We start from the raw sequence: 26,701 nt of genomic DNA, 5'->3' as shown, positions 1-26,701 counted from the left end.
ATCCCTCACATCAATTATCAGCGATTAGCTGCCTTGCGATTTTATCCGTCCACAAAACAAAGCGAAAATAGATAACTGCACCTCTCCGCAGCTGTGAGAAGTTTGTTTTCTCTTTCTCCGATCCATGGAGAACTTTTCCTGCATCCATCGCAACGAGCAGCAGCTGCTTTTATGCACCAAATTAACCACTCCTTTCGTCAAGTTGATGTGGTAGCATGGTTAGCATGCACGCATCGCGGTTGTTTTTAGCAATGTTCTAGGTTCGAATCCCGTCGCCGGCATTAGTTTTTGTTTATCCCCATAGTGATAATTATCGGGAGCAGTTGGTGAGCGAAAATATGATGGAGTGAAAAATAAATTATCCCCGGAGTGGAATGATTTTCGATTATCCTCCAACGTAGCTCCAGGGAAAATTAGTGTGAGCGAAAAAAGATGTTCCGGTGAAGAAGCGAAAAAAGCATTCTCCTTACGTGCGAAAAATCGCAGATTTCGCATCATTGATACGAAAATTCAGAACCCTGCAAATATGTCAAATGCATGCTTTCAATCTATATTATGTGTGTAAAATATCGAAACTGAGCTAAAACCATTAATTTGCTTTGAAAATATCTTTGGTCAATATAGGCCACCAGAACCAGTTTCGGCCAGATACTTCACTTCGGTTCCTAAATTAGCCAATCACATTGTTTTCTTATTAGAGTGGCCAAATTTGGAGAACCCAAATTAGGTGTATGGGAGTTAAAATTATAAGGAAAATGAATTGTTTTTCTAATTTTTAAATACATTCGGACGGGTAAATGAATGTGGCTCTATCATATACAGGGATTGAATCCTGAGAAAATTGAGAGAATCGCTCACGTATCGCTCTCTGTAACTATCATAACATGCTGCACATTATGAGAGACTGTTTATCGTATACTGCTACAACTTTGATCAGATTGGGGGGATAGTAGTGTATGATAAAACCCCTCTAAACATGCTCCAAACCTGGGGGACACTATTGCTATTGGAAGTTCGTGGATTGTTTATCGTGCCAGTAAAGAAAAACACCTATCCCCAAGGGTAAACAAGCGAGTAAAATGGGTTTTATCATCGCTCTCTCTTTGGGGCTCTCGCTCACTGCTTCCATTTATCAGACTTGTTGCACCTTGCGATACAATGACGATCGTGGACCGCAACAGATGGGATGTTTTTCTTTGCTTGCTTTGATCGTGCTTCATACTCAAATGAGAGCGAATTCTGCAAAGCCTGATCATATAAATGTGATCTACTGAACACAAAAGGTTATATGCTGATTGGCTATGTAAAATGATGTATAATTCACTGTGACCACAACTGGAATATGGCCAAAACCGGTGCTTCTACCCTAAGTTACTTTCTTAGATCAATGTTCAAACTGATAGATACTTCCAAAGATATAATGCAAATTTGTTCAATAAAACTCTGCATAACAGGCTTGAATTGAATACTTTTTTCGGGAATCTTGAAAATGACCACCTTCATCCATCTTTTGACTTTCTTAACATTTTTCACTGAGAATAATTGCGTATTCGCAAAATTCATCTTCGAATTATCCATTTGATCCAATAATAAAAAATATGTAGGTAATGACTAGATTTCCAACTGTTGTAAAAAATTCTACTCAATTCTATTAACGGATTCACATTATACTTACAAAAACACTATGAAGAACGGTTTTCACAACTCCCAGGTCCACCACCATTTAATTCTGGTAATAAAAATCTACTTACCCAAGATTCATGAAGATGTTCAACCAGTTGAACAGAAGGTTCGGAATCTGCGACGCAAATCCAACGTAGGAAAGAAAGTAGGTCCCATACTCAGATTCCACTCCGGTATAGTTTTGACTAAGTTTGTAATCTACAAAGTACTGCAACGAGAAAAAGGAATTCACAAAGCAAATGCATCGTTAGTATCAATGTTTAGAATTTCAACTGATTTTAAGGTGGAAATTAATCGAAGCCAAACTTCAAATTTTCAAGAGCGCAAATCTGATGAACCATAAAGCCGATCACGCTGAAAATTCGATCGATTGATCACCACCAGTGTATGACCAATCGATCAAGTTTTCAACTCAAACAGATATCTAGTTCTACAGAATGGTGCCCTTGCAAATATGTAGTGTGGCTTCGATTTATCTTCACCTCAAGATAAAACTCACCGATTTGGCAGTGATGAACATGTTCCACGGCATCAGCGTACCCACGCCATGGATCATAAGCGTGAGGAAAACGAGCAGCATCTTGTCCCGGGGTGGGTTCAGTTCCATCTTGGCCCGCTCCATGGTCATCCCTGGAAGGAAACCGAGCCGGATTAGCAGATAGTACAGGGTGAAGAACATTCTGCAGCTCTGTGGTTCCGCGACTTCGTATGGGAGATTCAAATTCAACTTATATACGGGAAGAAAATATTTCTAATATGGCGATCCTGCCACGAGGAGTGCACCTTTCGGAATGAAGAACCCAACATCACACGCAAGGAAAAAGGCATCCGTCCGGTCTGATCGAACGGGAAGAAGAACGAAAGATGCGCGCTGCAGCACGCTGTCCGTGCCCCGCGCTGAAGGGACCCCATGGACAGTGGTTCTCTGTTTGCGGGCCATTGTGGAATTCTATGGATTTGGTACAGAGGCGCGATGATCGATTGAATTATAGTGAAAATTTTACCAGAGAACGGAATATTGAATCTTTCGTGAAGACTAATTCTTCTTTCAAGCTTTCAAAATGTATAAGATTTACATAAATCATACTTTCATTTAAGAATTTTACTAACGTAAAGTGCTTATATTAAGCACATAACCTAACTCAGCGCATTTTGACAAATATTTTTGAATTCAAACAAATAAAAATTTATGTTTTTTTTCCCATTAGTTGGTTAGTTAGTTATCTTTATTAGGGTGTTGAAGAAACTTTAACGGAGTGCCTCAAACCAATGGAACACTGGTATACTTTTCCAAGTACCTTTTCTGGAGTTTTTCCAAAGAGTTATTCAAATTTTTATTTTAAGAAATTCTTGGAAGATTTTTCTATGGTGTTTTCTCGTGAATTTGGAAATCTATTGCAATGTTCCAATAGTGGAGGTAGGTTCTAAGCACAGTTCAACTTCATTTAACCTCTAAAAATTTAAGTAGCACAATGAATGTACATATAAATGTTGTAACGCGAAGTAACGACCATTCACTTAATGAGAAAATTGATTTCATCGCAGTAGCCATCGGCATTTCAGTGAAAAATAATACCTCCATGGACCGATGCACGAGTTCATTATTTGACGTTTGAGCGGTGCCGTGTTATTTATGTGACCATGGAAACTAGTGAACTCGGCACCGCTCAAACGTCAAATTAGTGAACTCGTGCATCGGTCCATTATGGACCGATGCACGAGTTCACTATCTGACGTTTGAGCGGTGCCAAATTCATTAGTTTCCATGGTGACATAAATAACACGGCACCGCTAAAACGTCAAATAGTGAACTCGTGCATCGGTCCATTGTTACACTGTTCCTTTAGTTGAGGTAAATTTTCAATTTGTGTTCCTATAGTAGCGGTATCCGTCGTTTTCTTATGGGATCCTCCATTATAGGAACACTTTACCGCAACTATTGGTACGGTTCTCCGACATTACCCGGAAAACCATTACCCGGAATGCAATTTACCGGAAGACCATTAACCGGAAAACCATTTACCGGAATGAACCATTTACCGGAAGACCATTACCCGGAAGGACCATTTACCGGAAAATTATTTCTCTATTTCTCGCCTTGTTTATTAACGTCTTTTTAACCGTTCTGCGGTCATTCAGGTCAGTATTTTGACTTGAAATATTTATTTAAATGATCACCAACGATAATGGAAGAGGGATATTCTTCCTTCAAAAAACATAAGCACCGAAGAGGAGTTCAAGATATCTTCATACTTGATCATGTTAATATGCACCATCTTCATATATTTGCATTTCTTAGATGATTCACCCTTCTTTTAAAAATAAGCTGTTCTTTCAACTTATCTTTACAGCTTGTCTTGTCTGAACTGGATAAATTTGGTTACAATAGGGTCCTAAAATGGTTAATTAAATCTTGTTTTCATTTAATAACACGAAAGATCATATTACTGCAACTACTTTAGCAATTTTTCTCGCTCAAATAACGGATATATCATATTTAAACTTTAATTTCAAAATTGGATCCATAAATGAACCTTGACACTTGAGATCATGTTTGACGTTCGCTTAGTCGACAAAAATATCACAGGGGTTTTAGTTTTAACACTGGGGTTGTTGCTATCTGACATTTCGGAAGGGACACGGAAAACAAAATACACCCGAAATTTGAGTTCAAATCAAGGAGTGTGACAAAATCTATAAAAACATGAAAAAAATGTTTTTTGTACTTAAACAAATGAAAAACATTAAAAAATTGAGTAAACATGTGTTTTTGGCCTGAACGTAAGCGTTTGGCACTAAAATTGGGACAGGGCTTTAGGACCCTATTATATAACTTTACTTTTGACATTCGATAGTCGGTGTCCAAATGTTAATTAATAAGCAATGATTAGAATTTTTAACACGATTGGTTGAGCTACTTTTCGCCGAGTGTCAATTCACCGAATGCTGTTTCTGTAAACGTCAATCAACCGAATGCAAATCCTCTGTATATCCCTTTTTCTAGAATGACCCATTCCGGGTCATCTGATATTCACCCTTCTTTATTTGGTTGGCGGTTCTTTCGAGTTCCACCGATCTCGGCATTTTTGGCAAAATGTGTTTAGTCGAAAATGATCAAATATCTTCTTCTTATAATTGCTTACTGTTCTTTCTAGTATATTATCCTGGCATTGGATTCGAGGTACAGACATTCAGAGTTATGACAATCGTAGAAGAATAGCACAATCAAGCAAATTCAAAGGAAAAGTAGATCTATTGAAGTCAAATATTTCGAAATCCAGAGATGGACGTCACAATGGCGTATAGTGTCCCTACTCTCGATCACCAAGGCACTCTTAGTTTCGTCTTGATTTTTTAGATTTCCTCAAACCATAAAGGTTCCCCTAAACCAAGGCGATTTTTTTACGTTGACAGCGACATGTACATGCGCTGCATGCACAGTTTGATGAGCGTGTCTAAGCCACAGCGACGCAATTTCGCAGCGATTTTCGTCGTGTCGATCTAGATGGTTCCAAATAAGAGTGCTTGCAGCGACTCAACAACGAAATCGCGTCGATTTTTTGTCGATATCGCTTAAAAAATCGTGTTGATTTGTTGTATGTCACTTCCCTCGCAAGATATGTGTTTTTTTTTTTGATACTTTATTTAAATTGGATTCTAAACTGTTATTTGAAGGGAATAAGAAAACACATAAATCCAAACATTTTAAAATGCTGAGATGTTCCTTTTACTACAACGCATCGAACCTTAATCGTTAGGCGATTTTTTCGATTTATATTGACCTTGTAATATTTGACATCAAATATACATAACAAAAATAATTCTTTTCATCCTAATTTATCTTTGCCTGTTATGTTAAGTCTTATAGTCGAGATTTCGATCTATAGGGAGCCGGATCCTATTCTTGACATTTTTGATTCACTTCGGCGGTGGTTTTTTAAAGCTACTTAGTTCATGTTTGGCCACAATGTGCGTCGTACTGTAGTGCCTCTTTCTGCAAAATTTCAGATAATTCGGCCGAGGAAAACCTGTGGAAGTGCCCAAACAGTTCTGCACCCTATCAGGCAATTTTGTTAGAAACAAAATCACAAATAAATGACTTGTGTAATTAAATTTTGGTATCGTAATATTCGTTGCGGCAGTACTTACATACTTGTCAAACTATGTACAAATGCAAAAGTGGACGATTGACATAGGCTCTCAGCTATTCACTGTAGAAATGCTACTAGAATAGCTTTGTCCTAGTTGACTCGTAACGCCGGCAAGAAGAAAAAACATTTGGTCCATAGCTGTTTGAAGATGTCTTTTGAAGAAGTGTTTATAGAAACCGAGAGAGTCAAGAATGTCCATGGTTAGCGTTACATAATTTGTGCTGAGCATCATTGAAAGAGAATAAAAATTTTACACAAATGTACTGAAGAAGGTCGTCGAAAATGGAAGATTTGGCTTTCCGGGTAATGGTGCATTCCAATAAATGGTACATTCCGGAAAATGGTTTTTCCGGGTAATGGTACATTCCGGTAAGTGGTATTCCGGTAATTTGCATTCCGGGTAATGGTATTCCGGGTAATGGTATTCCGGGTAATGGTATTCCGGGTAATGGTATAGAATCATTGGTACAACGAAAAAAAAAGCAGTTTTGGTGCTATTTCATCGATTTTTAAGCAATTTGAAAAATGTTCGTGCATCTATAAGCCAATACGTACATTGGCGGTGTCAGATCTGCAGCTAATTCAATGAAAACAGTGCCAAATACTGTCATTTAGGCACTACCGCAACCATAGGAACACCCACAACTAATGGATCACTAACCCAACGTATTTAAAATTTGACACAAATGCATGTCATTCGGTTCGCTTTTTTTGTGTGCATCCCAAAAGATGTAAACCACGTGATTTTCTGGGAGTGTCCAAAAGAAATGTTCACTTTTAATGGCTAGTACGGTGTTCATAAGTACTGTGCAAAAGGATAGGACAAGAAACGGTCAAGGAGTAATTCCGCTACCAAAATTTCTTGAGCTGTACGCTGCTGAGAATTAGAGCTGATTTCATAACGTCGGTAACGCCTGCCGTACAAATCAAATGGAGCTGTCCGTACGGAAAAATGTATCGCTCAATTATTCCGCATTTCGCTCATACTAGATCAGCAGTCAAAATCACTTTGGTAAAAAAGAGAAATTTTACTTGAATACTTTACTTTTCAAGTCCGTACTTCACTTTAAGTTTCTCTCGCGTAAAATACACACAAGGGATGCACATAAAAGGAATGCCAAATTTGTCGTAAATTTACAATACACATCGTGTAAAATTACATCAATATCATGTAAATGTATGCGAATTGTGTCATCGGTTATAGTCCATGTTGGAATACGTGAAGTGTGGTGGAAATTTACAAAATGTTGATGTAGTTTTACACCATATGTAATGTAAATTTACGACAAATATGGTATTCCTCCCATTCCCATCATTTTATGCTAAAATTTAAATGGATTTTACTTTCAGTGAATCTCGTCAAGTTCTCAACTTATCGGTCAGCAAATATTTTGTTTCAAAATGAGCTAATTTCATGACTTTAACCTCGATTTTGTTATGGTTTTTGATCAAAATACTTATTTTGATGAACTTATTTAGAATTCGATATGGTTTGGGAAATCAGTAAATTAAACCCAAAAGGTATGGTATACGCAAACTGAAATATTTTACACTGATTTGGTATTTTAAATACATTTTATGTTTCCGAGGAGAAGAAAATTAATTTAAAACCATTGCATAACTATGAAGAGAAGTACTATGAATCACAAATTTGTCCCATTTGTGTTTTTGATAAAAAATGAGGTAATATCAAAATATCTCATCATAAAAAGCAGGGCTGGTAGCGGCTAAACAAAAACATAGTTATTTTAGTGAAAAAAATTATAAAAAAGGTAACAGAATAGTGAATAAAAAGTGACTTTTCATACTTTTTTAGAAGGTAGGCCAGAGTCCCGGTTATCGTCATGGGTTTCAACTAAACGATCCGTATACCTCACTCGTAGAACTCTGTCCAGAATTGTTTTCTTGAAATTTTACCTGAGTTTTCCACCACAAATTTCAGACATTCTGCCAAAAATGTTTGCCTGGTGTTTTGGAGAAACATCATTAGAAATCTCACCCTTTCTTGAATTTTAGATGTCAAGATCAAAAATGAGGTTTTTATCTCTAATAACACAAATGCTTACATCAAATATTAGTTAAAGAAGACTATAGTTATTATTAGTAGACTATTAGTTATAGAAAATTAGAATAAACTCCTCATTTTCACTCGGAAATCTTCACTAAGCTTGAGCTTGAGCTTGATTGGCCGCCCGTGGTTGCTACTCCAGTATCGCCAGATCAGCTGCAGTTACACAAGGAACCAACCGAATGACTGTTTGGGACTAACAGACACCCTCAGTGTATAAGTGCTGGTGATCTTCTATTTTAGGCAACAATAGTGCCTGCCACGTCAGAATGCAGACCAATGAGGAAGGGGGAGGAATTGATGATGCATTGAACTGGCTCCCACGTAGACCGTATATTCCACTGCATCTACGCCAGTTCATGCGGGAGGGGTTGGGGGAAAGGCATGGCAGAGAGGTTTGCTATTTGGTTAGCAGACTGCCTATGTATCAGGCGTAAGGAAAGGCATAATGATGTTAGAGTGAAGCGTAGGGAAACGGTTTCTTGCCCGTTTCTGGTTCTAGCGATTGCTATGAACGAGTAGAGTGTGAGTGTGATAGATTGAGAGTGGAAGATAGAGGCAAGTGAAATATACAACTTCAAAGTACGAGGAAAGGGACGGACCTGGGATTGAACCCATGACCTTCTGCATATGAAGCAGAAGCGGTAGCCATTAGACCACCAACCCCGTCTTCACTCGGAAATCTTCACTAATAAAAAGAAAAACGAATCCGCAAATTTTCCTCTAACACTTTCAGCTTCAGAATTTGCTTCTTCTTTTAGGAACATGATCATGACTGTCGTTCGACACGAGGTCTGACCGCAATTTAGTTTACTATGGGTTGATCACTAACAATTTAAAATTTGGAACACGGATCTCGACAGCAAGCTCATTGATTTCAAATCGACCAACTTGAATATGATGATCATGACACAAGAGTTAGCCGCACTGAATCCGTGTTGGGTGATGAATACAACTGTGGTATACCTTGGGCGTTAACGATTTCGTTGAAAACGCGTTAGAAAAATTGTTAATGGAAATTTAATTTACTTAATTCGAGTAGCATCATTTCCCAAATTTTGACTGGTTTTTTGAAACCGTTGGTCAAGAGATGAAAGTGACAATCAAAACTATCTTGTATTCCGGTTTTAACTACCTTCTATCACAGAGAACAGACGTCCACGTCTAATTTCAAACCTGTGTAAAGATGATGGCGCTGACATCGCCACCAGTTCGAAGTCAGTGGTAAATGTGAAACTTTTCCATATATTCAAATTCACCCCCAGGCATTGCAGAATTCGCTTTCATTTGATTTCGGAACACGATCAAAGCAAGCGAAAATCTGTTTCGGTCCATGATCGCCGATGTTTCGCAAGTTGTTACAAGCTTGATAAATAGCAGCAGCGAAGGAGATCCCCCAAGACAGAGCGATGATAAAACCCATTTTTCTCGTTCATTTGCCGTTGAAGTAGGTGTTTTATTTCCCTGACATGATAAATAAACACCGAACATCTGATATAATAGTGTCCTCCCAACTCAACCATAGCTGTAGCAGTAGATGTTAAACAGGTTCTCATGCTGCGGATCATGATTGTTACAGAGAGCGGTAAGTGAGAGATACTCTCAATTGTTTCCTAATTGAATCCTTGTTCACCACTGATTGACGCTAGTGATACAAACGTATTTTTACTCAGGTAACCAATAAACCGTTTAAAAAACGAAAAGTAGCTTAATGCTGAGGAATTTCTAATAAATCTTTTCATATTTTTATATCAGCCAAAGTAGTTTACAGCTACTGGGCCCATATTTAGCCCATTTATGCGTCGTATAAAAGTGGTCTTCATTGAAAACTGTAAGATGATTCGACAGAGAAAAAATCCCATGTCAAAGTGAATTATGAAAGTGCCTAAGTATAGTTCTTTACCTTATAAGGATTCTAAGAAGTATTTTACAACTCACGCTATCAAACTGCTGAAACCTGTACAAATGTTTTGGAAATGTGGTAGCTTTATAACGTTTCGTAATGTATGAGATATTTGGGAATTTTACGACCTGGGCCACATTGGGAAGCACTGGTCTCTAGTGTGTGCAGCCTGCACCGCCATTATCAACTTCATCGTCTTGGGGCTACTTGCTTCGTTGACCATTATTGTGGCACGAAAGCAGACCTCCAATTATATGTACGATGGCATGTTTTCTCGGCAGGAGATAAAAATGGGGCTACACTCAAAATTCCCTTGAAGCCCTGGGGAAAAAAAGCTGTTTCATCCTAAATTTTGTGGTTCCTTCATTCCATTCAAAGTTCTACAATGCGGTAGTCAAAAGATTCTTAGGTTTTCATTACTTTTTATTTAGTGTGCACTTGTTCGAGTCAGCCTAAACGTGAACCTGATCATGTTTTCATCACAACGCTTTCCCGATGAAACTGACTCCAAAAACGAGGTAGAATTTCGATTTATGAGCCTCTTATCGTGCACTAGCTATTGCGAGACTGTCGCCAATAGGCGGTTTTCATAGACGTTTTTATGGATAGTAACTCCCATTCATCGATTGATACCAATCCAAACAAATATTTACCCTTTTACTGCTCTATCGAGGGTTTTTTTTTGTTCGCTAGAGCACGCAATAGTGTGGGCACAGACAAACAGACATGATACTCGAACTCTTTTTATCGTATTGTAAAAAACATTCTATTCTATAATATTTGGTAGTTGGCCATATGTTCACTCGTGGCGTTCGAGTTCGATGCCCTACCACCACCTAGTTCTTAGTTGGCCAAACACAGTATTTTGTGGCGTTACCGTTAGAATTAGGCGTTAATATTCAGTTTTAAATTGATACTATATCTAGCTATTACGTCTGTTTGCCTGTGGTGTAGGAATTTCCTGCTCAACGTCAAACGATAGCAAAATTATTTATCATCTCTCATGTGCATAATATGCGACCCAGAAACTAACGCAGCAACGGTCGAGTTTCCTTGGAATTTCATGCGCACATGCGGTGATACCGTGCAGTCATGCTAACCAAAACATTACTCTGGATGCACAAATATGCCTGCTGCGCTTAAATTGATACTGTTGTTTTGTTATCTCGACAGTACGGTTGCAAAACTGACATTTCTGATTTCAAGAGGCAACATCATTCTCTGCGTTTGTCTCAGTATTGGATAAAACGAACTGGGCTTTATTCCAATTTTCCATAACATACGTCACTTGCAGCCTCCATACAAAATTTATTTGTCTGATTTTGTATGACCAGATACAATATGTTTCTAAATCATCAAAATAACTTTTAAGTAACGAAATTCGTAGTTTTGTGTTCTTAACCATCCAAAAACTGTTTTCTGCAGTAAATTACACTGAAATGAATTGCATTGTAAGCCGAACGTTGTTTAAGTAGTTAAATTTACATTGCATGGTTGTCATTAAAAATACCATAAAATCAGTAAAAGTAACTGCAATTTCATTGTTTTGAGAATGTTTATGGTCATCTAAATATGTTAAAACTAACGAAAACTGCAGTCAAAACAAACATACAATTTAACAACATTTTATAGTATAAACAACTACATTGGTTTTAAATTTGAGCATGCATCATTGTTTGAATGTTCGTTGTTGTAAATTTTACCATATTCATAGTACAATCAAGAATATGTGACCAACAAAAATCAACCGAAGTGGCTTGACAGTCAAATCAACTGTAGCAAGATAGTAATTTGTCTGAGTGTTTTGTTACGCACGAGCCACCATTTTATCATTCATTGCCATTTGCGAGTAAAACCGTGCGGACAATTTTCAACACCTTTGAAAGTTGTGGAAATTCATGCGAAAATGGATAAAAAAGACGATTGTGAGGTGAAGTTGGTGGAGCTGATTATCACTAATCAGGAGGATATCGAATTAACCGAAGGTAAGGCTAAAAATTATCATTATTACATTTTAAGATAACTTTTCTTTTGTTGTTTATTTTAGATGCCGGTTCGGACTCTGAGGATAACTACGAGCTTTTACAGTTGATAACCGATGTTGTTAGTTCATAAATATGCACTCCGCCAAAAACTAACGCTATGGAAGGAAAGTGTACTTTTTCGTGAAGGCGACGCAGAAGCTGCAGCAAGCTGTAGTTACCAAGTTTCAGTTAATAACGTGGCAACTTCATCGACAGTCGTATCACTGAAACGTAAGCTAATTCAGACAAGTGTTTCGAGAGCATGATGTTTGTAAAAAAATAGAGAAAAAAAAAGAATCATCCCGGTTTTTTTTTATTTTACCATGAAAATACTATCAAGAAATTTACTATGTTGTAGTATTTCTATAGAAATATCCATTCTCAAATTTACTACAACATGGTATAAATTGTATATAATTACTTGAATATTACAATTTCTGGCTAGTCATGTTCACAATTTACTATGGTTAAATGAACTAGCTAATAATACAACTAACAGTTAATTTTACTACAATGTGATCAAAATTACTATCTTCACCACAAACTGCAATGGTAGTAAAATATATAATAAATCTTGTTGTTTTAAAGTTAAAATAACTTCAGTTGAAAATCGTTGGTGCTGTTCTGTTGATAGTAATCCCTAAAATGATATTTTTTACCACAAAGCTTGTTTCAGTGTAGGCATATAAATAAGCATACACGCTGATAAACTTGCATGCAAGTTACCTTAAATCGATAAAAAATGTATTTTAACGTGAAACATCTCGGAATTCAAAGATGGCCGTCACAATGGCCGACTTGTGCCCCCAATCACGTTTTCAAAGGCACTAAACTGAAGATATAGTAGGCAAATGTTTCTGATCTTTTTCAGAAGGTTTAAAACTTTCTGCTAGTGCACAAAGCCAAAATAAAAAGTGCACTGTTGTTGGATGCTTTCTTCGAGAGATTTTTACCTTTGAAGTTCGAATGCAATCCCAGAAGTTGAGCCAAAACTGTTTCACCTCAAATAGTCAATATCTCAAAAATCACATAAATAGCGATATTTTGATGCTTTATACAAAAACTTATTTTCTCCGTACGCAGCTCGATCCAGCATGGTAACTTCGATTTCATATGTACGGAGATCCGTTTCGTTCTTCTTGCTTCGCCGTTAATAATTCGTTTTTGATTCGCGCATCCACCCTCTCCGCACCTTTCGATCAGCCTCAGACGCTGTGATGCCTCTTCACTTCACCGTGTTCTCAGGTTCCTTGTTCCTTTCGAGATGGATTCCTGGAAATGCACCGACGGGGACGACAACGAAATCGAAAATAAATTTAGCCAAATTCCGAGTTCCTGCTGCGTGCCTCGGAATTCGCGATGAGTTATGGACGCGACTTATACGGTGGAACCCGTTTCCAAACTGATTCGTGTTACTACGGTGACCGTTGCGAAAAAAAAGTGCGGGTACCCGGTGGGCTTTCAAGGTCCCAAGTACAGTTTGGGGTTGAGGAACGTTTTCAGACTTGTAAGCAGTATAAATATTTGTGCGAAATGTTTTCACAATTTTTTGTCGTAGGGTAGAGCGTACTATTTGTACATGTACTGCCATTTGTACGAATTTGTTTTAGCAGGTTATGCAGATAGAACTTTATGAGAATCAAGATATGCATTCATAAAAAAATAATAATTTGAAGGATTTCTAATATACTACGGATCTAAAAACCGAGCGTGAATTGATCATTTTCAACTTAATCCACACTTTATTATTTCAATATAACAATTTTGAAAGCTGACAAACTAATTTTTGTTCATCAATACTTGTGAGAAACTAAGTGATGATTAGATCATAGTAGATCATAGATCATAGATCTATGATAAGCCATGATTGATTTGCCCTAGCCACACCTGAGTGTTAGATTATGATCCCATAACAGATTTGTAGTATCTAAAGTGCGTCGTGTGGACAATGATTTATTTATCTTAGAATTGTCAGTACATCTTGTATGCACAGACTACTCTAAACCAAGGGTTTTCAGACTTGTTGGCTCGTGATGCATTTTGTTTTGGTTCTCCAGATTAGTGCTCGAGGAAATTCAAAATTTTACTTGGATGCATCACCGCCTTATTTTTTTTAACCTTTAATTGTAATCTAAAAGAAATGTTTTTTTTTTGAATTAGAAAGCGTTTTTACTTCAAGCTTAAAGTGTGATAATTAGGCATGGAAATGAAATTTTATTTGGGTTTCCAACAAATATTTCAAAATTCGTTGTTTGAAAACGACAAAATTGCTTTGGTTAGGATTTTTTTGAACTTTTGTTTTAGGTTTGAATTACTGAGCGAGTTTCTGTAGCAAAATATTGTGTTTGAATGGATAAACCATAAGTTCATCACTCACGGAGACATCTATTAATTTGATAAAATTCTTGAAATATTCATAATTTTGTATCACGGTACCAAATTTTTATTATTATCGAAGTTGCATGTTATTCAGATATTTGTTCTAGGAGGATAAGTATCCCGACTAAACTTTCACACCCACAAAGTTTCAATATATTCTATCGGAGAAAATAAGATTTCTTAAAAATGTGTATGGGAAGATTTTCCCGGACAGAATATTTTCAATCATCCAATTGTTAACCAAAATGTTGGACGTTTTCGTGAAAATGTCCGAAAGTTCAATAATGATCGAGATTTTTGACACCGTGTGTAAAACAAAAAATAACGAAATAAAGACATAGTAGTCGGGCTCAGAATTGGTACCACTTCTAGTACCGTAAATTCGGGTAAAATTGATCACAGTGTCACACGATTTTATTTCTTACTAATAGAGCACAAATATCCTGGGACCTTCCTTAGCCGAGTGGATAGAGTCCGCGGCTACAAAGCAATACCATATTGAAGGTGTCAGAGTTCGATTGCCGGTCAGTCCAGGATTTTTTCGTAATGGAAGAACAGCATTTTTCGTAATAGAAGAAGAGCACAAATATCATTGTTATTGGTTTTAAATGACCGTTGATTGCCTTAAATAATCCAGAATCATGTTCGGTATTGTATTGGTAAACTTTTAGTTCTAAACAAGTATTTGGACATGGTGTCAGCCTGAAAGTTTGTGAGGATGCTTATGATATCTTCTAAGAACAGACTGTAGCATCAAAATCGTACCAGCTACTCATTTCGTACAAGTAATTAAATTTTGTTAGATATTAGGAAATTTCTTTGGAAATTGCCTACATTAAGGCATTTTCCGCGGTATTCCTTATATGTGATTATTGATTATTTCCATGAATATTGTATTCTTAAGAATTTGGAAAGCATAATCGGATACTTATATCAAGTTGATTCAAAACCGAACATAAATCGCATTGACCAGTGATCAAAAAAATTACTCAATTTTTCATTTTAAACTTAATTTTCAGCACTAGGGTTTTGTTCTACTTCGTCGTAAGCGCTACTATTCGTCGTATCAAACTTTAAATTTTCCACTACGGTGGATATTCAAACTTACCTGCAACATAGATTCATTATCTAGGTGTAATTTTGTGAAAGCTGTTATGGTTTGTACACTTGTACACCAAAAATGCAATAAAACTACTGTATTTCGGTAAATAACTTCAGTTCAATGATCCACTTTGCACTTTTTCACCGAAATCGCATGGATGAACACGATTTGAGAGAAATGCTTAGCGATCGACTGAGCCACACCACTTTCCAACACAAGTTTCTTCCCGCCCCCGTGGGTGACTTACTTCGCCGGGCACTTATTTTCACTATAGAAAACCTTCGTACTTCTTCACAAAAGGATTTCATTCTAATCACACGCCGTAAAACTTCAATAAATCATCAAATTTTACGAAATTTCCTCAACCGCCGCGCATAATTGAGAATGTAAACAAAGTTCAATCCGTCGTACTCACGGAGAAAAAAGAATTGTCCAGTCAATCATATTTGCTGGTAGATCAATCATATTTTACATTGAATTTCAGTCAACCATACATTAAAATTGATTCAACAATATCTATGGTTGGTTTAACTATTTGGTATGATTGGTTCAACTACACAAAATAATTGCATCAACCATAGATATAATTGACCAAGGGGTGGATCACTTCTGATGCACTTGATGTATCGAAGAAATATGATGCATTCAAATGCATTTAAATGCACATTTTCAGCAAATTCGCAAATCATGGCATGCTCAAACGTATTGGTGTTGTCCTTGTCAAAGTGTCAAACTTGTTATTCCTGGAATGGGGAAGAGCTATCTCTTTCCAAGAGTTGATGTACAATAGGTTTCGAAATACTTCCAGATTATATACGTTTGGGTATCGAATTCAAATACTTGTGAAACAAAGTTCTGAATCTGGTTTGAACAAAATATCTTCGATAATTCAAGGCAAGGTATATTTTTCCCACAGGAGCAAGCGTAAAGAAGCCAGCGCACGTTTCCCAACCGGGGGATTGTGGATCTCTGACTTAGTTGAAATTTTGATGAATACCGTATCTTTTAAATAATGTTCTTAATATTTTCAATCCGTCCGCCTTATAAACACAAGAACTTGTTGAATAAAGGAAAAGAAAAACAGTCATTTCAATTATTTATTTTCGATCTATTTTTTCTTGTTCTTTTTTATTCAGGTGGGTGTTGAGTCCACAGAAATTTTGTCCGCCCAATCAAGTACAAATGGTGATGACCCAGGTTCTATCGCTGCAAGTCGCCTAACAGACTGTGGTCTTCCCGCAAATGGGTTTCTTACTATTCCTGCTTGCAAGCATGTAGTTTTCTATGCGCATGGAAGCAAGACAAAGCTCATGATTTCAGAATTCCTTAACACAATGCCTCAACGATCAGATTTTTATGTGATGATAAGGCATCAAATGCGAATTGAAATGGTATTTTTTGGTTCAATAGGCTCTTGCTTGATTATCTGAAATAAATGACGATTAGCAATGAATTTCAATTAGAAAGAAGTCTCAGGAAAGAACCTACCATTTTGAAACATTCACAACAAACAATCATGCGTTGCTATAGAAGGATACGTTGACAAGTTGGTGTTGTTAAAGTCAAAGCTAAGTTGATGGGAATGTTATAAAAATGCATTTGATGCAAATAAATGTACATTAGATGTACACTGCAGAAGTGATCCACCCCTTGTAATTGACTCAATATTAATATACAATCATGACAATGGTATTATTGTTGATGTTGTGTTGTCAAACCCGGCATGAATCTTCTTTATCGACATTGTAAAAATGCGACAAAATGTAAATAAAAATGGGAGCAGGAACTCAAACCACTACCTTGAGAGTGAGAGCGTATTAACTTACATCTACTCCAACATCGCTTTTTGGTAAACAGCGGTTTTTGCGGTTCAGTTCATAACGTTTCAAGGTAATAATGTGCGGAAAGCTGCCCGGATAAAAACGTATCATTCAGTTAATGGAATAAACCATTAATGTACAATATAACGTATTGGATACAATACAGCGTATTGTAATTGAATATCGAAGCAATATTATTCTTGTTTGGATATACAATTCAAAAACAATATAATATATTGTAACAGAACATTGTATTGTTTTTAATTGGTTTTATACCTTACAATTTTGGTCAAATTCCTATTTTCGCGTAAAACAGCTGTTGCTTTTTTCTATGTAGCTTTGCTGAAAGAAATAAACAAAACAAGTTCAGAAAGCAAGAAATGTTGGGTGAAAAATATTCAAAAAGTTAAAATAAGTAATTTTTTAGAAGTCACTTGACATTAGCTGTAACGACGAATGCAACCATGATACACTGAAAATAATGCTGTGGTAAATTAAACAACTGCAACGTGTTCAATTCTACTATGTCGATAAATAGTATAACTACCTACATGCCTTGTTATGATTACCATGCTTCAATTATTGGTACCATATTTTGATGGTAGCCGAAACTATTCATCAAGTTAAGTCGACCTTGTGTACATTTGAGTTTTTCTCCCTTTTGTCAGCAGATCAAATTCCACCATTGTGAATTTATCTGGCTGTATAATTTAATTAGTAACTAGTTTTCAGACAATTGTTTAGATTCCGCAGAGAGTTTCCCGCGTACAGTTATGTATTAGCGTTTCCCATAATGTCGAATTATAACTGCTCCAGTAGTTATTCATTTTTTGCACACTCCCAGCGGTAAGTTCTAAACCTTCGTTCCTTGGCTAATCTCAAACTAAGCAATTACTTTATTTTAGACAAAAACTTGGCATCTAAGTGCGAGCAAGTTCTGGCGGAATTTTTCGGCAGCTGGTCATGTGAATACGAAGGTTTTTCTAAAGATGAAAACATGAGTACTGCGGTCACGGCAAGTCGATCCCGAATATACTTGTTCCGGTAATCAGAAACTGACCGAAGACAATTCGAGCCACTCCACACGGCTAGGTCCTTCATTATTTAATATTTTTTGTATAATTCTTTCGATATTTTGAAATGTTTGCTGTTATCTATCAATAAAAATATCTAGCTTTAATCATGTAAGGAGAATGAGTTTTTTTTTCTTTTCATCCCCATCACAACAATCCAATCAACCGGCACTACCCGTGTTCTCATATTAACGATGATAATGGTATGTATTACTATGCCCATTTGCTGTCAAAACATAGTAATTATAACCACCGATTTGTCGATCCAATAATGTTGCATGTTCTGCAAAAATCAAGTAGTAGAGTAGTTTCAATTTGACCCTCGGTTTAGTCATCGTTACCATGCCTTTTTTATCAGTGTACAGTTCGTTGAATTGTTTTTGTATTGTACAACAATACACGAATTGCTAATCAAGACAATACATGAACATTATATCGTATTGTATTTTCAAAATGTTTGTATGAGAAAATATCTATATTTGTATTGTTACGATACTTAACCACCCATACATTATATTGCAAAAATCTCATATACCATACAGTGAACTGTTCAAAACAATATATTGTACTGTAATTGTATTGTCATTTTACATATACTGTATTGTATTTCCAATATATTGAATGGTACTGTTACAATACGTTATATTGTTTTTGTATTGTATTTTTTATTCGGGTGATTCAACAATAATATAATTGAATTATTCATGTGATGGAAGACAGAAACAAAAGCAAAAATGATTGGGCAAACCATACTGTCAGTTTAGAAGTACCGATTATATGCTTGTAACAGTCGTATCCAGGCATGTTAAAACAACTATCGGAAAAGTTATGTCAATCGTGCAAGAATTTTCTGCGTGCTGAGAAAAAAAAAGCTTGTGCGCATCAATGTGTGCGCGACTCTCGACGTAAAAATACGGTTCCTTTGATTGTGTTGGTTTCGCTGTACTGTGAGCAAATGCCATAATTGTACGGTCAAAAGGAATTGTGTTCATATGTTCGGGTGGAACTTTGATGACGAACAATGAATTTTAAAGAAAATTAGTGTATTCCATCTTGCTGAAGGAATGGAGGGAGATGCCTGTAGATCTATATATTCTAGTAAAACATTTTATTATAGCGTTGATATGTTGTGTTTTAACCACTCAATACACACAGTGAGCCGTAAGTTTTGAGACGAATCTGGAAACTGATTGCGACGGAGTTGAAAACGATACGACGGATTGAGAATACGGTAAGATGCATTTTGTTTGCATTATTTCCAAAAAGAGATCAAGATTTATCAAAATGTTATTGTACAATGCTAATGCCGTTTTGAGAAAGAATTGTTTGGCATCGGTTTGTATCAGCATCATTCACTGCAATACTGAGAAAATTGCAGTTCTCACTGATCAATGCTTAATACGATGGACACTAGCACATCACCCTAAATGCCATTGACAAGTGATCAATTTCACTCCGCAAAAAAAAAATCGATTGTTCATTTTAAACTTAATTTTCAGCACTAAAATCACATTTGCTAGAAAACTTCGGTACATGAGCCAATAAAGTTCGCCGTCGTTCTTGTTTTCCTGCATTCAGTTGTTTGAAATTGACAAGATTTAAGAATCCACATTTGAAAAACCGTTAATAATAATGATTAATTTCACCAGAAATTACGGTATTACATTTGGTCTCTTGATACTAGACTCGATACTCAAGTTTGACAGATCGCAGTACACTTTTCACGGAATTCTAGAATTTGATCTTGCCATAATTAAAAGAATTTGATGTACCAACTCTTGAAAAATTCTAGCTATGGCTTGGTTTGGGACAGTCAACTCTCCATAACTCGATGTTGAAGGGACCATCGAGTTAGGGACATATAGATTTATAAAACACAAAATCAACGCAACTGCGATCCAAGCCATCATCGAGGTAGCCATGAAAGCTTTTGCTATGGTGCTCTAACTCGATATCAAGTTAGGGAGAGTTGACTGTATACTTAAAACCGTATTTTGAAGCCAAAAGTTGAGATGTTTAATAAATATTGGTAAAAATTTTCAAAACTGTCGCGGAGCATCTGCCTAAATTATGACAGAGTTTCCAAAGCAGGGCTGGCAGCGACTGTGTGTCTTGAGATTAGCATCCTTATAGAACTTATGCTTGAAAAAATGAGATCAAAAGGAAACCTACACGGGAAAAAATCTGTGCGACTACGCCCATTCTTAAAACTACTATGGAATATCAGAACAAATTACTATGTTTGCAGTACATTCCACCACGATACCTTGTACATTCAACAGCAATCATTTTCATCAATCTGATTTCATACACGGTAAAATTAAGCGCATATCTGGTCTGCTGAAAATTGCCGGTGCGAGAGCTTAAGTTAACCCCTTAAAATGGTAGTTTTTACCGCACAATTGTTTTGCGTGTAAAAGTGATACGCACCGGTTTTGGTCAGCCTAAGAGAAATTATTGTTCAAAAATATATGAAAAGCCTTACATGTACTGCAAATTCACTAAAGTAAAGCAACCAATCCATATTATGTATGAAAAATATCGAAACTAAGCATAACCCTTATTTTCGCACTGAAAATCGAGTTGGTCATTATATGCCACCATAACCAGTTTCAGCCACATCATTAGCTTGTGTTCCTATATTGACCAATCACATTGATTTCTTAAAAGATCGGCTAAATTGAAAATAACCTAGTTAAATTAAGTGTATATGAGTTAAAATTATAGGGAAATGTCGTTTCTTTTGTTTTTTAAATCGAGCTGTATCATGTGAATATGTTCTACTTAACATGTTTTATGCTGATTTTCTGTGTAAATTGGTACATAATCAACTATGGCTGCAATTGGCACTATGGTCAAAACCAGTGCTTCTAGCATATCAATACAGTACCAGATTAAGGGCCTTACTGACAAATGTAAACAAACTGAGTTTTATTCACCTAACAGTTGATTTGATAAATTGCAATCATATAATGCACATCTGTTCCTTAAAAATAACGTTTTTCACGAAATAAGTAAAAAAAACATAAAGGCGCATTTGATATTCTCTTTCGATTCGAACTCTGACGTCAATTTCGCCCATCTTCCCCCTCTGCGGTAACCGGGCGCATTTGAGCTCGAGTGTGGTAGTAGGGCGCGTTTCAAACTGAGTGTGCAGAAGGGCGTTAGTGATGAAGGTTCGTGTGAGAGAGCGTAGCAGAACGGCGAAGCTGATGATAGTCAAACCAGAAGGACGAGGTCAAAAGGCGCAATCGCTGTTGTTAAACTGAAGACGACGAAAAACCGAGGGGCGCAACAGCTCTAAATTTTGATGAATGGCACATGATGGATTTTTATTTATTTTAACATGATATTCATAATATTTAAATAAGTTAAATATTTTGCTACAAAAATAATATTGTAATGGATCCTACAAAAATGCATCATGCGATCAAATCGTAACTCTGTATTGATATATGGATCAGGAGAAAACAAAAAAAATCCAAATAGGAATTAAGTGATGAGAGGCATATGCCATAATGAGGCATAATGATGTGGAATAAAACTCGCCATCATCAATCCGGCTGCTTCTATACAATATGATTAGTTATACAGCGAGCATACAGCAGTATAGTGGTTTCTGCACTCGTGCACCTACACGTTACATGTCACCAACACTACTTAAATATTGCTGGTTGAAAATATAAACAAAGATCAGCTGTTCCCAGCAAAATCAAATGGCAGTATTTTCAACCAGCAAATTTGCGCACATGTTCGTGACACCGCTCGGCGAGAGCTCAATGCTGTAAAACAACAACTTGTGGCGCATCTACTCAGCTTGTTGGATGTAAACATTGCGATTGACGTTTCGCACCCTTTTACAGCCTGATGAAGTGGCGTAAGCGCGGCTATGGCATCTTTTACGATCATTATAAAATATTGTGTGAACCGTTTTCGATGTAGAACAAAACGGTGTATTTTTTTTTTGCCTTTCGATATAGACTGTGGTGGCAACAAGGACAGCGTCGAGACTTGTGGATGCAGAGATCGTGAGTTCGATTCCAAGCGGTGGCAAGTAACGTTTGGAACATTAAATTCAGATACTTATGATATGAATTCTGGAAGTTGTGAAACAGCTTGAAAATAATATTTAATCGATAATACAGCGAAGCTGTATAATAAAGTTGCGAAATGGTTGAGAAAGCGCCTTTCGAAGATGTTACACAGCTACTTGTCGTATAACTGTCGAGATAGAGCAATCATCGGTATGAATAAGAGCTGCCAACACAGCTTAAAAGTAGCTGAGTAGATTCGCCAGATTTGTTGGTAAAAGGATCGCATAGAAGCTTTCGTTCGTATGTACAGCGCCTTTACTCAGCATAAAGCCGTATAAAGAGGGCCTAGAGAATGTTTACATTTGCACTAAATGTTAGTTGGGATTTCTTCTATTGACATTTCAATTTTTTTTAAATTACGATACGATTTAAATACGATTTTCATCGTATTAAAATATGATCAGTGAGAACCTGCAATTTAGACAAGTGTTCAATTTTACCCCGAAATGGGATTCCTTGAGTTTTTTAGAGATATTTTTTATCACTAACATCACATCTGTATGAAATTTTCAGAATATGAGCCAATGAGGCTCACAGTTGTACTTGTTTTACTGCATTCAATTGTTTGGAATTGGCAACATCATAGAAAACAGACATGGAAAATCGTGAAAACTGATCAATTTTACCCGAAATAACGGTACCACTTTGTGTTGCCTATATCCTATATCGTATTTATTTGTATTCCGGTCGTTATAAGTTTTGATTCGTCTCACAACACTATGGACAAACAGGTGGTCAATAATCGAAAAACTGGCTTGTTCTGATAGGTTTTTCTTGCGTATCATTCTATAGTAAACACTTTTATTAAGATATTCCTGAAATATCATAGCTAGATCTCTTGAAGTCTCGTTCATACAGTACCTATTTTTTTTTTCCAGTGTCGGGGGGCTCCATCCCATTACCCCGAACGCCATTACCCCGAACGCCACTACCCCGAATGCCACTACCCCGAATGGGTCACTACCCCGAAAGCCATTACCCCGAATGGGTCATTACCCCGAACGCCACTACCCCGAATGAGCCATTACCCCGAATAGTATGAGATACAGTGAAATATATTGTTTTGCGGGCAAAAATGCGTCTCTAATGAAAACTGGTAATTAATGGCGCGTAAAATTCGTCGGTAAAATGTTCATCATACATTTTCCCTTCTTTTTTATGCCAGCTCTTCTTTCGAAATATATTGTTGGCAACTCTTCTCATTCTTTCGGAGACGGTACCTTTTTATCAGCCCAGTGGGCACTTTCGCAGTTCAGGGGTTCATTTACAAATTTCATAACGCCAAAATTTACTATTTTTGACACCTACCCACCCGTTCGTACCACTTTTTGCATGGACAACATTTTTTGTCCCCTTCAGCGTTACGAAATTTGTGAATGGGCTTTTGATAAAATAAGCCGCTTAATGACTGAGAGCTCTCCTTGTTAACTTACCATTATTATACATGTTCTATTGTCCCTGGGCATAGAACGTCAAAGAAATGCTCAATGCATAAGATCCACCACCGGAGGAATTTGAACCCATAATCCTTAATATGGTCTAGCTTAACAACTGCGTGAACACAGATTTTTGAATTTCTTGGTGGTGTCCATATTTCAATTTTGTTTTAAAGCAAATATTTTCCTTTCTTGTGTATATATGTTGTGTCATAGCATGATATGACATATCATATTGTTACATATCACGTTGTTACAGTGATCATTCACGTTATAGCTGCAAACGTTTCACCAGAAATTTCCCCTTCTTTCTTAAATAGACTGTTCTTTCAAGTTTTCGTTGGACAAGCTAGTCATTAATATTTCCATATAGAACAGCTTTTTTTGAAGGAATATATCCTGAAGGCATTCACTCAAGTGAATCCTCCTATAATTTTAATCAGTAATTTTCCCTTTCTTTCATCTTCTTGTATTGAAACAGACAGGTCTCTTATGAATTTGCTTACCGCTTTACTGTCATCATCATTTCTTCATAGTGCTGAATCGGAAAAAAAATTTGATTACCTCATCGAAATTCAAATTAATGATCCCACAAACCAACGAAAGTTTTTACTGTAGCGGCAATCAAAGGCCACCGTTTTTCTAACATGTACAAGTGTATTAACGTTTCCTTGCTTTAGTGGAACGGTTGTCTATCAGGTTGGTTTTTAAGCGGGTTCCATAGACGAACACTTGCAGCGATTATCTCAGGGTGATCTTCCATTACCACCGTTTACGAAACAAAATCTTTAAGGAGATCTTAATGCTAGTAGCCCGACACCTATAATAAGTAAAGGAAGTGGGTTCCGACGTCCAATAAGAAAATGTACTACATCCTAATTTTGTGCATATTATAGCTATCCTTTGCATAATAAATTCACCCTTTTTTCGAAATAGGCTGTTCTTCAGAGCATTGCAATGTGGCTGTGTGAATCTCACCAAAATTAGAGGACAAATCGAAATAAAACTTAGTATTCAAAAATTATTAGCTAAAAAACTAGCTGCTTTTATACCTTCTAATGTTTGAAATATAAATTGTTGAGCCAAACTCTTTAAATACTCATAAGGAATCGTATAATTATCTCCCCACTATCTCACTAGAATAAGTTCCAAATTTTATGCATTCGGGGTAATGGCGTTCGGGGTAGTGACCCATTCGGGGTAGTGGCGTTCGGGGTAATGACCCATTCGGGGTAATGGCTTTCGGGGTAATGGCGTTCGGGGTAGTGGCATTCGGGGTAGTGGCGTTCGGGGTAGTGTCATAGAATCGTGTCGGGGACATATTACCACTGCGACCATTTATTTGATCTTTTGTGGTGTGCACCTGAGCCGTACGCAAATCATTTTTGTCAGTTTCTTTGCCATTTTTCAACCGATTTTAATAATTCATAGCTTTTTTAAACGCAACTAATGGCGAGTACATGATTGGTTTGAGACTAACCAGATTTTTCATGTTTTAGGTAAGTTCAGGTGAACCCAATATTTTGCACGATACCGAGGAGTGAACCCAAACTTTTGCACGGTGACTTGAGTGACTGTTTTAATGATTTTAAATAGTTTTCAGATTTTTCCGCAAACATTTCGTGGGTGCCCTTTAAAGAATATAAGATTATGATCCTAATGACAAAAATAAATAAATTTTGGTCGATCCAATTCTGAGAAAATGTTATGTTTTACCAGTGTGTTTTTTTTGAAAAATGTCACAACTTTAAGTAAAAATTTAGTATACAAAATTCAAAAAATGTTTTTGATAAAATACATACGAAGTAAGAATTTCCTTGCCTTTCGAATGCGGCTTAAAGAGTTTCAATTGGACGTGTAATCCCAGAGATATGGACTGAACACCTTTAATTGCAATAAACAAAGTATATTTGAAATTAGAACGCTAATAATGAATTCAAAGAATTCTGGAACAGTGAATTTGAAGAATTTCTGGACAACGTAAAAATCGTTGCATGAATTACCATCGATGGGACGTGAGAAATGACTTAAGAAACGCTGTCTTAATTCGCTCATCAATCTATTCAAAATTTAATGATCTACGAATTTTCCGTTCGTAAGACCGCATGCCTGTTTGTTGGACACCGTCTCCGACCTGTATCAACTCATTTCCAGACTCCCAAACTTGACCAATTTGCATCAGAAACGGGTTTGTCGGAGCCTGTGTTGTCTACGAAAGGAAGAGCATGGTAGGCTAAAAATAGAGAAAACTAATCCCGATTATGTTTCGTCCGTTAAGTACGTCACGCTTTCAGGACAGACAAACAGACGTAAAACTTAGAACAAATTTCTTTCAAAAACCCATCGCCCAGCTCACAGCCGTTATCATCCGATGAGCATGTTGCAAGAAATAATGTTTTGTGCAACGAGTCATGTAGATGGCGGTAGTGTGAAACGTCAAACGCAAATAAAAACGATACGTGCACCTCTGGTTGTGAGATTGGAAACATAACGAATTTGAAATGATCGATGGATGACAATGGAAAATTGGGCTCCATCTCATTACCCCGAACGCCATTACCCCGAACGCCATTACCCCGAACGCTACTACCCCGAATGGGTCACTACCCCGAATGGGTCATTACCCCGAACGCCACTACCCCGAATAATATGAGATACAGTACAGTATCTTGTTTTGCGTGCAAAAATGCGTCTCTAATGAAGGCTGGTAATTAATGGCACGTAAAATTCGTCGGTAAAATGTTCATCATATATTATCCCTTCTTTTATATGTTAGCTATTCTTTCGAAATATCTTGATGGCAACTATATTCTTCTCATTCTTTCTGAGACAGTGCCTGTTTATCAGCTCAGTGGGCACCTTCACAATTCAAGGGTTCATTCACAAATTTCATTTCACCAACAATTGCCATTTTTAACACCTACCCACCCCCTCGTACTTTTTTTTTGTATGGAAATTCTACATATTG

At 36.8% G+C, this 26,701-nt stretch overlaps 1 protein-coding gene and 1 long non-coding RNA gene across 4 annotated transcripts in view; both read right to left on the bottom strand.

The window, feature by feature from the left end:
• LOC5566478 (equilibrative nucleoside transporter 1) overlaps window positions 1-26,701 on the bottom strand; it is a 96,583-nt gene that overhangs the window by 13,471 nt on the left and 56,411 nt on the right. For all 3 annotated transcript variants that reach the window (XM_021837404.1, XM_021837403.1, XM_001650815.2), the window contains exons 4-5: window positions 2,183-2,313; window positions 1,752-1,891 (exon numbers count right to left, since the gene is read on the bottom strand). In XM_021837404.1, the coding sequence (XP_021693096.1) occupies window positions 1,752-1,891; window positions 2,183-2,313 (271 nt within the window). The remainder of the gene's footprint in view (window positions 1-1,751; window positions 1,892-2,182; window positions 2,314-26,701) is intronic.
• LOC110674059 lies at window positions 16,395-16,967 on the bottom strand. The gene is made up of 2 exons (XR_002498605.1): window positions 16,799-16,967; window positions 16,395-16,736 (listed from the first exon to the last, which is right to left on the bottom strand). It is a non-coding gene; the product is annotated as an uncharacterized LOC110674059 (long non-coding RNA).

The sequence above is a fragment of the Aedes aegypti genome, chromosome 1 (assembly GCF_002204515.2).
Source record: "Aedes aegypti strain LVP_AGWG chromosome 1, AaegL5.0 Primary Assembly, whole genome shotgun sequence".
Lineage (NCBI taxonomy): Eukaryota > Metazoa > Arthropoda > Insecta > Diptera > Culicidae > Aedes > Aedes aegypti.
This window is presented reverse-complemented; position numbering and strand designations above follow the sequence as displayed.